Below are 16,657 nucleotides of genomic sequence, written 5' to 3' on the forward strand. Positions count from 1 at the left end.
TTAGAAATGCAGCTGTTCAAAGGCTGAACGGTGATCCACGATTTAACCCCACACTCGGGGGCAGAGGCAGGAGAATTTCTGTGAGTCTGAGGCCAGCCTGGTCTACAGAGAGTTTCAGTGCAGCCAAAGCTACACATAGAAACTCTGTCTTGAAAAACCCAAAATAAAAAAAGAGCACTGGCTGCTCTTCCAGAGGTCGTGAGTTCAATTCCCACCAACCTCATGGTGGCTCACAACCATCTGTAATGAGATCTGGTACCCTCTTCTGGTGTGTGGGCATACATGGAGGCAGAATGTTGTATATATAATAAATAAATATAAAAAAACAAAAACACACACACAAACAAAAAAACAACAAAAAAATTCTTATATTTTGCCACAAAGGAATGTTTAAGAAATATTGTTTACATTATATTATTTGTAAAAGAAAGGCCATTCAAACACCAAAAGGACATTAAGAAGTCCTTGGGCTGAATAAATTTAGCTTCATGACTTTGTGGAGTTGGGTCTCCCCTTCCAGCTTTACTTGGGTTCCCAAGCTTGAACTCAGGCGATGAGGTTTGCACAGCAGCTGCCTTGACCTGTGAGCCATCTTGCCAGCTCCTCAATTTTCAAATTTCCTGAATGTTACAGTGAGCATCTGTATTAGCTCCTGCTTGCCGTTGTGATAAAACACCATGGCCAGCCGGGCGATGGTGGCGCACGCCTTTAATCCCAGCACTCGGGAGGCAGAGGCAGGCGGATCTCTGTGAGTTCGAGACCAGCCTGGTCTACAGAGCTAGTTCCAGGACAGGCTCCAAAGCCACAGAGAAACCCTGTCTCGAAAAACAAACAAACAAACAAACAAACAAACAAACAAACCCACCATGGCCAAGGCAACTTAGAGAAGGGAGAGTTTAGTTGACTTTCCAGTTTTCGAGGGCGAGTCCATAAAGGTGGGAGAGGCGAAGCAACACGGCACTGGATGAGAAAGCTAAGAAACCACATTTCCAACCACATGAAGGAAGCTGAGTGAACTCCACCTGGCAGGTGGCTCTCAGCCCCCAAAGCACGTCCAGAGATCTTCCATAACCTCTCCCAAACCATGCCACCAACTGGGGACCAAGTGTTCAAACACATGAACCCATAGGGGGCATTTCCGTTTAAGCCATCACCACCTTGAAAGATAAAGTCTTTTTATACTTTAAATTAAGTGTATGGAGATGTACATGTGAGCGCAGGTGCCCATGGGAATGCTGGATCCCTCTAAAGCTGGAGTGAGAAGCAATTATGAGCTGTCTGATGTGGGTCCTCTGGAAGAAACACAAGTTCTTTTGTTCGAGGTCCAACTGTAGTGGGTGAAAAAATGTCCCCTACTGATGCTCAGGCCCTGATTTTGGAACCTGTGAACTTGCCATCATAGTAAAACTGGCCTTGCAGACAGATTACACTGGAGGACTGAAAGGAAAGGTTATTCGGGATGGCCTAGCCGGGTCATGCCTGTCCCAAGAGTCCCTTAAGAGAGGAGCAACCTCTTCAGCCTCAAGAGGTCCATGGTGATGCAATGCCAGAAAGATATTTCTTGTTCAACTTGAGGATGAAGGGAAATGCCACAAGCCAGATAATGCGGAAGCCAGACAATGAAGTCAGAAAAGGCACAGAAACAGATCCCCACCCCCCATCCCCGCTTCCAGAAAAGTCAGCAGTTCAGCCTGTGCTTCACTGTCAGCTCTGTTAGGCACAAGGAACACACTTCTGATCTACTGAGCTACGAGCTCTGTAATTTAACACACGACGCACACACACTCATCTACTGAGCTACACGATCTGTAATTTAACACACGAGGCACACACTCTGATCTACTGAGCTATGAGATCTGTAATTTAACACACTTAATATACAACCTTGTGGTCATTTGTTGTGGCAGAAACACAAAAATAAGAGAATCGAGGTGCAACTCAGTAGTACAGTGTCGCCTAAAACTTGTGAATCTCTGGGGCACAGTCCCTAGTGTGCATGTGCCCCCCCCCCCTTCACATACATACCCATTACAGGTTTCTAGGAAGAATGACAGTTGGGATCCATAGGAATAAATTCTTGTGACTGCAGAACAAACGCACCATGCCGCACTGCTGAGACTTGGCTTCAGGAAGACTAAACAGCAGCAGGAGACAACTGCCCAGCCTGAGGTCACAAGGTCCGGGAGTCTCACTTGGTCAACTGCCACGTTCTGAACAACTAGACTCAGTCCGTATGTAATCCTACCTTTTCTTTGTCCTCCCATTTCACCGCCCCTCTGAGTATAGAGGACATTAGCATGCTAGGCTTGATGCTTTCTATCTATAATCCCATAATTTGAGAGCTGAGGCAGGAGGATTGCTATAAATTTGAGACTTGTCTTGCTCATAGTGAGTTCCTAGCCATCCTGGGCTACTGAATGGAAACTTGTCTTTGCTTGTTTGTTTGTTTATTTTTGGTTTTTTGAGAGAGGGTTTCTCTGCCTAACAGTCCTACCTGTCCTAGAACTTGGTTTGTAGAACAGATTAACCTCAAACTCACCGAGATCTGCCTGCCTCTGCCTCCCAAGTGCGGGATTAAAGATGTGTGCCACCACCGCCTGGCCTTGTCTTTATTTAAAAGGGGGTTAGCAGCTCCTAGATGTGTCTAAAGTAGCTGGGTGTGTTTGTATGTGTCCTATGTGCCTGGAATTCCATCACTCAGAAACAAGGGGCAGGAGCACCAGTATAACTGATATAATTATATCAATATATATTGAGTTTGTATATTAAGTTTAAGACAGGCTAGAGCAATAGGGCAAGACCCTGTCACAAATAAAATATTCTAAAGTAATATTTAGTGGGAATCTAGTAGAGTCATTGTATCTATTGTAAACATTAGAATGTAACAGCCAGAGAGAAAAATGTAGAGCTCAATAAAAATCAATAAAAAGGAAGAAAAAATATAAATATAGACAATTCAAAAAAAGAATGTAACAGTCATTTCTTACTGTATCTAGGGCAACAGTAGAATGTATTAGTGTTTGATGAAGGTACCTAGACCTTGAAGAAATCATAGTAAAGAACAATGATTGTTTTCTATTTATAGAGATGTCTTTCTGAGGTCTCCATCTGTTGTGTAGCTTTGGTCACAAGCCTATCCAGGCACACTCAGAGGTCTTGAATTACTGGGTACTGCGGACAGTAGACAATAAGGACTAAAGGTTGTGGGATGTGTTGATTTCCTTCAGGGAATATATAGAATAGATCAAAGGGGCTTTGGTATAAGGGACTTGGTGTACCCCAAACGTGACCTTTGTGTACAATCAACAAATATGCTTTCTGTTCAGGTCACAGAAGCTGTTCCTCCCTGCTGCTAGGGAGCCTAAAATTAGCATTCTGGGGTGACTCTCCTTGAACAGCCCATGCAACACAGAACGCCTGACAGTAATATAATTTGCAATATTAATATTTTCAGAATAAGAAAGAGACATGGTAGTACACATCTTTAATCCCACACTCAGGAGGCAGGGGTCAGGTGGATCTCTATGAGTTCAATGCCAGCTTGGTCTGTATTTGCAGTTCCAGGTCAGCCAGGGCTACACAGTGAGACCCTGTCTAAAAAGAAGAGAGAGAGAGAGAGAGAGAGAGAGAGAGAGAGAGAGAGAGAGAGAGAGAGAGAGAGAGAGAGAGAGAGAGAGAGAGGAAGATAGGAAGGAAGAAAGAAAAGACAGGCCAGGCAGTGGTGGCCCACACCTTTAATCCCAGCGCTTGGCAGGCAGAAGCAGGCAGATCTCTGTGGTTTCCAGGCCAGCCTGGTCTACAGAACAAATTCCAGGACAGTCAGGGCTGTTACACAGAGAAACCCTGTCTCAAAACAAACAAACAAACAAACAATAAAAACAAAAAAGAAAGAAAAGACAAATTAAATAATGAATATATTGTATTTCATGTAAAACCTTAGACCTCAGTAGGACTTTTGAGAAGCTAATGCAGGGTTGGTGAGATGCTCAGAAGGTAAGCACGCTTTCTCCCAAGCCTGAGACCCACACAGAGGAAGAACAAAACCGACTCTCACAAGTTGTTATCTGACTTGTTGTGCATGTATGCAAACACACACACATAAATAGATAAATGTGAACAATTAGGAGGGCCCTGTCCATGCAGTGCACATTTCCACAGCACCTCAGCAGGACCGGGAAGTTTGCTGGGAGGGGAGCCTACCCTCTTCTCAGTAGTGCATTGTGTGCCTATGTTACGTGACATTCCCACATAAGACTTGGTTAGGGAAAGCCCCAAATTATACTACTAAAAAACACACCCACATTACTGTCAATGATAGGGTCCATTTACACTTACTTTATCCAACATTAAAGATTCAGGCAAGAACTGCTCAAAATCCGAAGATAGAAATATCTCCCAAACTAGCCGGGCTGTGGTGGTATAAGTCTTTAATCCCAGCATTTGGGAGGCAGAGGTAGGTGGGTCTCTGTGAGTTCGAGGCCAGCCTGGTCCACAGAGCGAGTTCTAGGACAGCCAGGGATACACAGAGAAATTCTTAAAAAACTAAACTATACATATATATCATCTCCAAAACCAGTGAAGTATCTTTGAAAATTTAATTATCCCAAGACTCTAACGTTCCTCCACTCTCTATCACTGGAGACTGAAAAGCTGTCAGCGACCCACCTCTCCACACTGCACGCATCTTAGCTGTGATCTGATAAGTCTCAAGGTTTTTATTGTGACCGTATCAACATATTTGGAATATCTATCTAGGGTGGTAAAATGCCTCAGCAGGTTGAGGGGCTTGCCAATGAGCTTAACTCTCTGGGTTTGAGTCCCAGGACCCGCAGTGGAAGGAAAGAACCGACTTCTAAAGGTTGCCTTTGGACCTCGACACACGCACGGTGGTATACATGTATTTATGAGTGTGCACACACACACAAAACTTTAAAAATGTAAAAAAAGAAACTGGGTAGTGGTGCACACTTTTAATCCTAGCACTCGGCAGGCAGAAGCAGACAGATCTCATTGAGTTTGAGGCCAGCCTGGTCTACAGAGTGAGTTCCAGGACAGCCAGGGCTACACAGAGAAACCCTGTCTTGAAAAACCAAGGAAATAAACAAAACTCTTGGAGCACCAATATCTATTAATATTATAGTTAATAGAATAATATTCTATTAACATAATAATAGGATAATTATCTTTAAGGGAGTCAAATGTGCCAGACTCTCTGGACCTAATGAATCTGAAACTCAGGTGATGGCCTGGAAGTCAGTCACACTGAAAAGGTCAAAGTTTGACAACAGTTTTCTGATCTAATTCTCTTTCCTCATCTGAACCGAAGTATATAGTTCAGATGAATAAAAGGATGTAATAGACCATCTGTGAAAGCCAAACACTGATTCTTCAAGAAAAATATCTTTGTTGTTGCTTTTGTTTGGTTTTGAGATAGGTTCTCTCTGTGTACCTTACTGTCCTGGCTCTCTCTAAGTAGACCAAGCTGGCCCCTAACTCCTGCCTCTGCCTCCCTAGTACAGGATTTCATGCCCGGCAAGAAATATGGTTTTGCTATTTTACTGTATCTGGGGAATTGCAATTGGGTTAATAATTATTGTTCGATGCTACCAGATCCTATTTCACTGTTAATTGCCCCTAAGCAAATGCATGCTAGTGTTCGTCTTTATCTTCTTCCACATGCTCATCTGCTTAGTATCTGTATGAGTATTAGAGCTCAAGATTAATAAAGTCACATTTTCATCGTACAAGGGGCTGCTAATTTCATTCACAGAGCAAAGCAAGAAAATTTACCTCGACTAGTATGCCAACGAAAGGGATGGAGGCCTCTTCATACTTCTCAAAGAATAACTCGGGGTTACTCTTCCAGACTCCAAGCCATTTGTCCTTCAGTCTCAGTTTTTCTGACAGGTACTTACTCATAGCTTCATCTGCATCCTCTGCCTAACAAGAGAGAAGACACAGCTGTATACAGAAATGCAAGTCTGGATTAGATCAGAAAACTGTTGTCAGTCTGGAGAGACAGCGCTGAGGGGGGAACACTTGCAGAGCAAGCCTGAGATCTAAGTGCAATTCCCAGCACCCATATACAGGTGGAGGAAGAGAAGTGATTTCTACCACCTGTCCCAACCTCCATGTGTGTTGTGACACACGTAGGACACACATACAGCCACACACATGCAGGACACATATGCAGCCACACTCATGCTTACACACACAGTGCACACACACTGATAATAAATTTTATTTTATTTTATTTTTTTCACAGGCCAAGCCTTGACCTTGATTAAAAAAGCCGCACATTTATTTCGCTTTCTGACTCTGTGCTTGTGCCTTCAACACTTTCACAACAATTTTCTGCTCCTCAATAAGGAAGGCCCGCTTGATCCTGTCACGGACACACTTGGCACACATGGAGCCACCATAGGCCCGGCTGACATGCTTCTTTGTCTTCGACAATCTCATGAGGACTTTCGGTCTCACAGCACGAACCCCTCGGAGTCGGCCTGGGCACACACCGCACGCTGATTCAGGTGCTTTTCCAACCTTCTTGGTGTAAAGGTAAACAATCCTGTTGCCAGGGGTTCGAGACAGCCTAGTTTTGTTGGAGGCTGTGTTGTAGGAGAGCCTACGACGGTATGTCAAACGCTGGACCATTCTGAGTGCCTCTAAGCACCGTCCCCAGAAGTGATAATAAATTTTAAATGAATGTCTTTTACATCAACAAATATATAGGTTATAACAAATATTTTTATTTGAAAATATAACCAATATAATTTAAACAGTGAAAAAACTAGAAAATTCATAGATATTTAAAAAAAACTAAAACTGTATTTCACAAACTGTCATAAACACAAAAAATCAAATGAAGAGATTTACCCACTCAGCACATTCGATGTCTTAGGGAGTTTATTCACCCAATGCGCAGGAGTGTGATCTTTGAGAGCACAACAGCAGCTTAAAAACCCGTAGGAACACTTTAACCTTAAAAAATGGCACTGCCTATTCAAAACACATCAGGAGTCACGCCTGTGGTCCCAGCACGTAGGAGGTGGATGCAGACTGGGGTTTAAGGCCAGCCAAGGCTGCATGAGACTGGCTCAAAAAACCACTGAACAAAAAATTCAGTAATCAAAACTTTAAATCGCACTCTGTTTTATAAAACAAGTGTGTTAAACACTCAGTAAATATTTGCTCATTTGATTTTTAAATTTAAAGTCAGCTAGTTAAAGGGCAAGTAATCTAAACTATTATGAAATTGCTTAGGCCATAATCAATGACAGAAAAATTTATATAAATATTTTCCACTTATTTTTGGCAGACCTGGCCTCCAATCCTCAATATATGATAAAAAAGGTCACTTATGCAGTTTGAGTTTTACAGTAACGATGCTTTTAAAATTAAAATTTTCTTCTGTCTCTAAGATCTGCAAACATTATGAGAAACACAAAAACACACGTGTGATACAGTGAACACATCTGGATTCCCAGCATGCAGGAGACAGAGGCAGGAGGGTCACCACCAGTTGAAAGCTAGACTGTATCACTTAGGAGTTTCAGATAGTCAGGACTACTTTGTGAGACTCTCAAAAATCAAAAGGGGGGAAAAATAGGAAATGCAAAGACAGCAATTTAAATCAGCTCTAATCTGACAGACTGTTGGCCTCAAGCTATGTCTTCTCTCCTTTATCTGTGTCTGTCCACCCACCCACCCCTCGTGTCTGCCTCCAGGGCTTGTTTGCTTTTTAACCTAATTAGAGCATAAGCAAGGCTGTGGTTCTTGAAACCTACATTTACAACTGCATAATCTCCCACTACACGACACCATGGACATGCTCTAGGGTTGCTTTTGTTTGTTTGAGATAGCATCTTGCATAGTCCACACTAGCCTCAAACACCAGGCAATCCTCCTGCCTTAGCGTCCTAAGTGCTGGGAATACAGGGGTGTGTTACTACGCCTGCCTTACTGTAGTTCTTTACTGCTCCCTCCCTCCCTCCCTCCCTCCCTCCCTCTCTCTCTCTCTCCCCCCTCTCCTTCCTGACTCTTGAGAGTGCAGGAACTGTGTCGATAAAAGCAGGGTGTGTGTCATAACGGGACTCACATTCAGTCCTTCATTCAAGCCCTACCACGGATTCCTGTTACTCTTACCTCACTCTGTAACCTAGGCTGACCTTAAACTCCCGATTCTTAGGCTCCAGTTTCCAGAGTACTGGGATTGCAGGTATATGCCTCCCTTTGGGAGGCAGGGGCTGGCGATCTTTGTGAGTCCTGGGCCAGCCTGGTCTACTTAACAAAGTCTAGGACAACCAGAGCTACAGAGTCAGAGGAACTCAAAAAGAAGCAAAGAAAAGAAACAAAGCCACCACTCACTACACTATGTTTACGTACACAAATTCTGCTATACCCTTTTAAAAAACATATGCTATTTGTTCTGTTTGGCGTTAACAGGTGTCTTCCATACAAAACACCTGTCTACATCGTGGCTCATGGACTGGGTGCCATCATTTTCATTACATCGTAGGCTTGATTTTATTTTATGGGTATGTGTGTATGCACACCACCGTGTATGCCTGGTGCCTGAGAAGGTCAGGAGAGGAGGATCTGGGATTCCTTGAAGTGGAGTTAAAGATGGCTGTGAGGTACCCTGTCGGTTCTGGGATCCAAACTCGAGTCCTCTGCAAGACCAGCAACTGTTCTTAACCAATGAGCTCCCATTTTTAGAATTCCAGGGTAATCTCAGCTTTATGTTCGGGCCCAAATTGCTACTGCTACCTAATAATATAAAATGAGATTAAAAACTCTTGTCAGGTGGTGGTGGTGACACACTCCTTTAACACCATTTGGGAGGCAGAGGCAGGTGGATTGCAGTTCGAGGCTAGCCTGGTCTAACAGAGTGAGTTCTAGGGCAGCCAGGACTGTACACAGAAAAACTGTCTCGGAAAACAAACTGGTGTGAACAGTAAGATGTGTGGGCACTAGGATGTGTGGATACTGAGGTGTGTGAACAGTAAGATGTAGGCTCAGGCTTAGGAGGTGTCATTTTAACCGACAATTTCCTCTGGGGCCGGAGCTGAGGGTCTGGTCTAAGGTGGCCAAGGTGGCCATTCTGTACCCCTTGAATACGAGAGCCTGTTTTTGTCCCGCTGTGGGAGGGACCCGGCCTCCCCAGAGCTGGCTGTCCCTCTGCGGCTTCGCACCTTCGAGCCCTGCAGCACCTGGTCGCAGTACAGAGCCACCTTCTCGCTGCGCCACATGCCCCTCATGGGGGATGCGCAGAGGGGTGGCAGGGGCTGCGCCTCCTCCTGGTCCTCAGCTACCGCAAACACGGGCTCCTCGTCGCCAGCCTCAGCCTGAGAGACCGGTGGGAGCTGGAGCCGCCGCCGCGCCGCCTTGCCCTTCACAGGGCGCGGGGAGGCCATCACGGAGCGCACCGGGGACGCGAGGCCCTTAGCTACCGCGGCCGCCAAGTCACCCGGGGTGGCTGGGTCGGCCTGCTCCGCTGGCGGACTGACGCTCCCGATTGCGGCCTCGGGCTCGGAGGTCGTGGGGTCCGACTCCATGTCCGCGTCTCAGCCGTTGGAAGCCTTCCCCGCGTGGGACCGCGCAAGCCGGTGTGCGTGCGGCGCGGGCTCTCGCGCAGGAGGGAGCAGAGGGCAGGCGCAGGGGCGGTGCCCTGGCTCTGACTCCGCCCATTGCTTCTTGGGAACTCCAGAACCCAGGCGGACCGTTTCTTTTCTTTCTTTCTTTTTTTTTTTTAATAAATTTTATTTATTTATTTATTTTTAAAGAATTTTTTAAAAAATATTTATTATGTATACAATATTCTGTCAGTGTGTGTGCCTGCAGGCCAGAAGAGGGCACCAGACCTCATTACAGATAGTTGTGAGCCACCATGTGGTTGCCAGTAATTGAACTCAGGACCTTTGGAAGAGCAGACAGTACTCTTAACCGCTGAGCCATCTCTCCAGCCCGGACCGTTTCTTAATTTCAAGGCCAGGCTAGCTTCAACTTTCTACGTAGCTTAAGGATGATCTTGAACTTCTGATCCTCTTGCCTCCCAAGTGCTGGGATCACCAGCTTTCACCACCCCACAGTTCAGTGCGTGCAAGGCAAGCACTATACCAAGTGAATCATATCCCTATTTTTATGCTGGGAAGCAATTATAACTGGGGCTGGCTGGTTATTACCAGAGAAAACTCTGGGGTCAGCTTCCCACTCTGATCCCAGTGTAAGTGTTCCTTCATATCATATGTCAATTGCTCACTTTTTGTCAAGATGTGGTCACGCCAAAAGGACAAATTAGCCGTAGAGCTACTCACAATTCTCCTTGATGGGAGTTTAACAATTCTGTAACCCTTAATGTGAGCATGGATTTCCAGCGGCAGCAATGTGAGCAAGCTCGGAGTGTTTTCCTAAAGGCTGCTCACGGCTTTAGAAAACAATGGAACCCCAGCTCCTGGTGTTTGAGAATGAATGTCCATTGATCCAGTTGGAATATTGTCTGTTTACACTAGCCGTGAACTCTGTGCTGGGGCCCCACAGCTCCTGAGCTGAGCTGCCTTGGGAAAACACCTGCCTTCCTTCTTGCTCATTTGGAAGGACACTGTGTTAAGCTCTGTTTATTTGGAAGAAAACAGTCCCATTCATATCACGTTACTGAAGTGCAGATAATAATTATGCCTTGAGTTGTTCTGGGTTCTTCACTTTGCTCTATCAGTCAGGAGTCTGTGACTTTTTAAAAGGTGACTCCATTATAACTGACCGAGTCCACCCACCCAAATTAAAATCTATTACTCGATGTCTCTTTTTTCCTTCCTTTCTCTTTTAATTCATTATGGCTTGCGTGCACATGTGTGTTTGTCCAAAGGCTCTCACAGTTTATGCTTGCCTGGTACACTGTGTAGTCTGCGCCTCAAACTCATGGAGTCCTCCGTCTCCTGCGCACGATGATTACAGGTGCCCTCTGCCACTCCCTGCTTACTCTGCTTTTATTTTGTTTTTAATACCTTTTTTGAAAATTTTTAATTTTTTTGAAGTTTTAATTATTTTTTCAGTCCTTAGGTTCAGAGTAATAAAGATGACTGGCCCTAGTTCTCAGAGTTTGCAATTCAAAAGCAGCAGCAGCTTCGCTTTCCTCCAGAAACAACCAATGTTTCTTAGGGACTTACTAGGTGCCTGTGTAGATGCCAAAGGCCCAAGCGCTGCCCTCCTAACCCTAGTGAAGTGTACAGGTGGGTCAGTAGACAATTGCCGTGTGTAAGGACTATGAGTATTACATAAGTATTTTAAAGCCATACTGTGTTGGGGCTGGAGAGATGGCTCAGCCCTTAAGCAGACCTATTGCTCTTGTAGAGGTCCAGGGTTCAATTCCCGGGACTCACATGGCAGCTCTGGTTCCAGGGGATCAGATGCTGTTCTGACCCCTTGGGCCCTGCACATACACACTGCATGTACATACACACATGCAGGCAAAACACTCAAAAAAAGGGAAAGAATTTGGCTTAGGTAGAATATGACAAGGGCAGAAAAGACAAATTGGAACAAAGTCAGGTTGTCAAGATACGCAATTACACAGGGCCAGGCATTCAGTGTTAATGAGTTAAATACTAGCTGTACTGATATTCTCACTCATCCAACTTTGTGTCCCATCCCCTGCTCCAGCACTCTCATTACTGTTCTCTTAGGAGTCCTCAGTTCAAGCCAGTACACACTGGCCAGCTCCTTCAGTGTCTAGACCTTGTCTTTCCTTAGCCAACTCAGCGATGGCCTGGTTGGATTATATTGGGTCTTGCTCCTCTTTGTCCAGGGATAAGTCTTCACAAGAGGCGCATGAGGTCACAAGGCAGGTTACAGTATCATCTTCAAGCATACAAAGACTCAGGCTTATTATTTGTTTTGTTTTGCTTGGTTTTTTCGAGACAGGATTTCTCTGTAGCTTTGGAGCCTGTCCTGGAACTTGCTCTGTAGACCAGACCAGGCTGACCTCAAACTCACAGAGATCCCCCTGCCTCTGCCTCCAAGGGATTAAAGGCATGTGCCACCACTGCTTAGCTAAGACTCAGACTTCTAATGGACAGAAATGAGCTCAGAGGGTTCAGGGGAATCTGAAAATTCAAATCTGAAGGTTCAATACTTTTATGTGTATCAACCAAGATGTACCTAATCCATCTCTGAAACCCAACCATGTCCATTAGGACCTGACTTGGTGTAGTAGTCTTGCTTAGCCTAAGGAGTCAGAAGCCTTTCCTGAAAGTTGGTAAACTTTGTAAAAGTCACGAGACTCTATTTTGCTACTTTTAATAGGGAGTATGTCTTTTCATGTGTTATCATTGTATTGTGTGACTTTTCCTGAGGAAATAAAAGCAAATGTCTCCTCACCCTAGATGAGACTCCAACAACACATCAAAAAGCTATTTCACAAAAGTCTAGTTTGGTGAACCAATGAGTTTATTTAGATTACTTCGAGGACTACGGGTGAGGAATTAAAGGAGGAGTGATAACTCCAAAGCAACTGCATCACCAAAAAGCCCACCTCGGCTTGAGTAACAGCTCACTAAAGCCACGCTGCTAGGGCTCTCTGAAAAACTTGTAGGAAGTTTAATAAAACTCTTCTTTCTGCTAAGTCCTTACTGCAAGGACTTAAAGCAAGGAGTAGTTTTGGGGAGTGTCCTTGTGAATCTTGTAAGTTTCAGGAACTCCCTGAGACTTGTAGGTTTTTTATTTCCCAATTGTTGCAATTCTTGTTTACTTCTTGAGTCTTTTTGTTGTTGTTGTTTTGTTTTTCCGCACTTCTTGAGTCTTAATGAATTTCTCTCCAGGAATGTTTTGATGTAGAGGAAGTTGCTATACTCCACCTCCTCCCATCCCTTCCCCCAGGTTTCCCATTCCTTGTGTCTTGTCTCCTGCAGTCATCCCTGAGCCCTGAGAGAGGTGATCCAGAGGTCTGATTATCTGTCTTCATCACTGCAACAACTGTGTTTTCAAAAGCATGACAAGGCTGGGAAGCAGTGTCCTTCCTATTGGAAACAGTTTCCTCCCATGACCACTTGAGGCCGACAGGAACCGTGATTCATAGGCATGAGCACAAATGTTTAAAAGACAGTTTGATGGGAACATCACATTTACTTAACAAAGCAAGAGCAGTGGGCTTCCCACTGGGGCTATGACCTCCCTAGTCCTTGGGTTTTGCTCTGGCTTACAGTACCACCTGTGAGTTCCCTTCTGTGTTGTTGTAGGCAATAAATATATAGGAAAGTAATTGGTTGCACCCCAAATAGTTGTGACACTCTTATACCAGTGAGTACTTCTGGCTTGACATGTTTGTACGGTAGCATACAGGGGCAATAGCCAAGCAGAATTGCTGGTAACATTTCCTCATCTTCTGGCATTTATGAAACAAGCCATTAGGGAGGAAGATTTGGTTCAGTACAGGCTTGACTTCCTCATTCCATTCAGTCAAACCACCTGGCGTCTTCAGCAATAGGAAGTTATCTAGTTGTGGCGAGCAACCAGCGACAATAGCAAGAACATTTTTGGTTTGCGGTTCTTTCTGGGGCTTCCCTGACTTCCTTAGTTAGGTTTCCTATTTCTGTGATGAAACACCATAACCAAAAGTAGTTTGGGTTTATCCAGTCTACATAGCCTGTATCATAGTCTATTGAGGGAAGCCAAGGCGGGAACCTAGAGGCAGGAGCTAATGGAGAGGCCATGGAGGGGATGCTGTTTACTGGCTTGCTCCCTATGGCTTGCTCAGCCTGTTTTTATTTTTAGAACCCGGTGGCCCCATCCAGAATGGACTGAGACCTTTCCCATGCATTACTAATTAAGAAAATGCCCTATTGTCTTGCCTATAGCTGGATCTAATGGAGACATTTTCTTGAGGTTCCCTCCTCTTAGATGACACTAACTTGTGTCAAGTTGACATGAAAACTAGCCAGGACACCGGCCCATAGCTCAAAGCGAGGTAGCCTATCCCTGGAACTGAGATTTCCATTCAACAGCCTTGTAGCCTCTGGGAGTGCTCCTTTCTACCTGTACAGCATCCCTTAAAATGCAACAAAACAAACAAAAAACCCCAACTCCTTAGCTTCTGTCTTTTCTGTTCCTCTGAGTGCTCTTATATACACTCAAGGGTCAACACTGTAGAAAGAATTTTTTTAAAAAATATTTATTTATTTATTTAGTATACAATATTCTGTCTGTATGTCTGAAGGCCAGAAGAGGGCGCCGGATCTCATTACAGATGGTTGTGAGCCACCATGTGGTTGCTAAGAATTGAACTCAGGACCTTTGGAAGAGCAGGCAATGCTCTTAACCACCGAGCCATCTCTCCAGCCCTGTAGAAAGAAATATTAGAGAGGATGGACAGAATCCCTGAAGGTTTCCCAAAATGCATTTCTAGTAAGTGCCATTTGGGTAGCTAAGATGATACAGAAAAAGCAACACCGGCAAAGTCCAACATGGTACAAAAGGAAATCGCTTCTAGCAATTGTTTCCTCCAAAGGGTAATACTGGGTTAGTGGTGTGTATGGGGAGCACTACCACATCCAGCCCTCTGTATTTCACACCTCTGTATCCTGGGGTACTGCTTCTACCTAAAGCCACTGCAGTCTCTCCGTGCCTGACAGCTCGTTCTGTTAGGCTCAAATCTCAATCCAAGGGCCATGTTCTAGTCATGCCAGCCCCTATGGCCAGAGCCCTAGCTCTTACAGGCTTCTTCACACAATGGTCCTTGACTTTCTATTGGTCACAACCAGCTAAAGGGCTGGGTCAATAATTTCTACCCATAATATAATTTTTTTTTCAAGGGAGAATTATATATTGGATGTCCTGGGGTGGTACTGACTGCCTCACTACTATGCTGAGCTTGATCCTTTTCCTTTTCTCTGTACTGCTTTATCACTTAAGTCTCTTATGGCTGGTATGAACCAGTCCACAAAGGACTCGTTCCTCAGTGTCTGCGGTGTTCGTGTTAAGGAGGGCTAGGGAGTTATTACTGTTTCTCTGCTTCCCCGGTACTCAGACCGAGCCCATTCCCCAGTCTCACAGCCAGGCTCGTCCGCTGCTTATTTAAAAGTGGATTCAAGAGTTAGATCCTAACGATATCCTGACTACTCCAGTTTCCTCTACTAGGTCAGTGTTAAACCCCAATCTGTAGGCTTCCTCGTGGATTTTTCTTTCTACTGAAGGTTGGGCTTCAGGGCGATAGCCTATCACTTCTACCTGGCAGCCTTCCTCCTTACTACCCAAGTGCTTTTTACGTCCTACTTAGCATCCGGATAGTGAGCACTGTAAGAGTTATGTCGTTAGGGGGGTGCAATGGGTACAATGGGTGTGCTGCAGTGAGTGTTTGTCCTTCGTACTAGGTAGCTCCCTCCCCGCTGCTGGTCATCTGTATGTTAGTGGAGACCTTGCTTCGCTATCATGCTATGGGCTTCCAGCCAATGCACATCTACTGAAGTCTATAGTTCAGGGAAACTATTTTATGCTATTGTTGTTTATGGTCTGTGGGGTGTGGGGGCTCTGGGTTGAATCCACAAGTTGCCTCATGATGAACAAATTTCTAAAATTTTCTGTAAAATTGCACTCTGGTCAGACTGTGGTGATGTATACCTTTAACTCTAGTACTCGGGAGGCAGGGACAGGTGAATCTCTGAGTTCGAGGCCAGCCTGGTCTACAGAGTGAGTTCCAGGATGGCCAGGGCTACACAGAGAAACCGTTTTAGATAGGGGCTCATCTGGCCCAGGTTGACCTTGAACTTGCTAGCGTGTCTGCAGATGACCTTAAACTTTTGATCCTTCTGCCTCCACCTCTAAAGGCTGGGGTTACAGGCTTACACCAATATCTACCAACTGAGCTGCACCCTGGGCGGAACTCTTTGTTTAAATGGATATCTTATAACTCTTTTTTGAGTCTATTTTCATATTTTTACTATTTTACAATATTTTATTAGTATATAAATGATGCATAACAGTGGTTTTAGTACAACATTTTTTACACATGTATATAGCATATTTTAACCATATTTATGTTCCCTTCCGTTCCTTTTTCTTGCCCCCCCCCCACTTCACTCCTGCTAATCCCCCCCAGCCCTCCCTCTTAACCTTCATGGTTTTCCTTTGTTGTTACCCAGTGAGTTTCATTAGGGGTGCTTACGGGCATAGGTGAGTTTGTTACCTGGGGCTACACCATATCTCTCACCAAACATTACATCCTCATGCAGAGGAGGAAGCCCCGCCTCCTTCTATGAGCAGGTGAGGATGGCTTTAGCTTTATGTAGGTCCTCTTGGGTACCATTAATTCAATATTGTAACAGCCTTGTCAAGTCTGGAAGCCAGCGTTGATGCCACTCCTAGGCTCCCTCTGGCTCTCACACTATTTCCTCCTTCCTTTCCTGATGTTACCTTGGGAAGGAGATATGGATGGCCCACTTATCACTGGGCCTTCAACAATAATTTATTCTATTTTTTGGAGGGTGTGTGTTCCAAGACAGGGTTTCTCTGTGTACCCCTGGCTATCCTGGACCTCACTCTGTAGACCAGGCTGGCCTTGAACTCAGAGATCTGCCTGTCTCTGACTCCTGAGTGCTGGGATTAAAGGCCTGTACCACGACCATCGGGTGTCATTTTTTCTCATACTGAGTCTTTGCAGTCACCACTG

The 16,657-nt window shown here is 44.9% G+C and overlaps 2 protein-coding genes across 2 annotated transcripts in view; both read right to left on the bottom strand.

Moving 5' to 3' along the window:
* Shcbp1l (SHC binding and spindle associated 1 like) overlaps positions 1-9,591 on the bottom strand; it is a 27,602-nt gene extending 18,011 nt beyond the window's left edge. The window contains exons 1-2 of the mRNA XM_050135373.1: positions 9,195-9,591; positions 5,791-5,940 (exon numbers count right to left, since the gene is read on the bottom strand). Of these exons, the coding sequence (XP_049991330.1) occupies positions 5,791-5,940; positions 9,195-9,557 (513 nt within the window). The 5' untranslated portion in view covers positions 9,558-9,591. The remainder of the gene's footprint in view (positions 1-5,790; positions 5,941-9,194) is intronic.
* Positions 6,301-6,674, bottom strand: LOC126497378 (60S ribosomal protein L34-like). The gene has a single exon (XM_050135372.1). It carries the CDS (start codon positions 6,652-6,654, stop codon positions 6,301-6,303), a length of 354 nt encoding a protein of 117 aa, XP_049991329.1. The 5' UTR covers positions 6,655-6,674.
* Positions 9,592-16,657: the final 7,066 nt, after the last annotated feature.

This window comes from Alexandromys fortis, unplaced genomic scaffold (genome assembly GCF_014885135.2).
Source record: "Alexandromys fortis isolate MF-2015 unplaced genomic scaffold, M_Fortis_MF-2015_v1.1 scaffold_21, whole genome shotgun sequence".
NCBI lineage: Eukaryota > Metazoa > Chordata > Mammalia > Rodentia > Cricetidae > Alexandromys > Alexandromys fortis.

Coding starts and splice junctions, on each gene's coding strand:
- LOC126497378 (XM_050135372.1), bottom strand. CDS start 6,654: ATGGTCCAGCGTTTGACATACCGTCGTAGGCTCTCCTACAACACAGCC.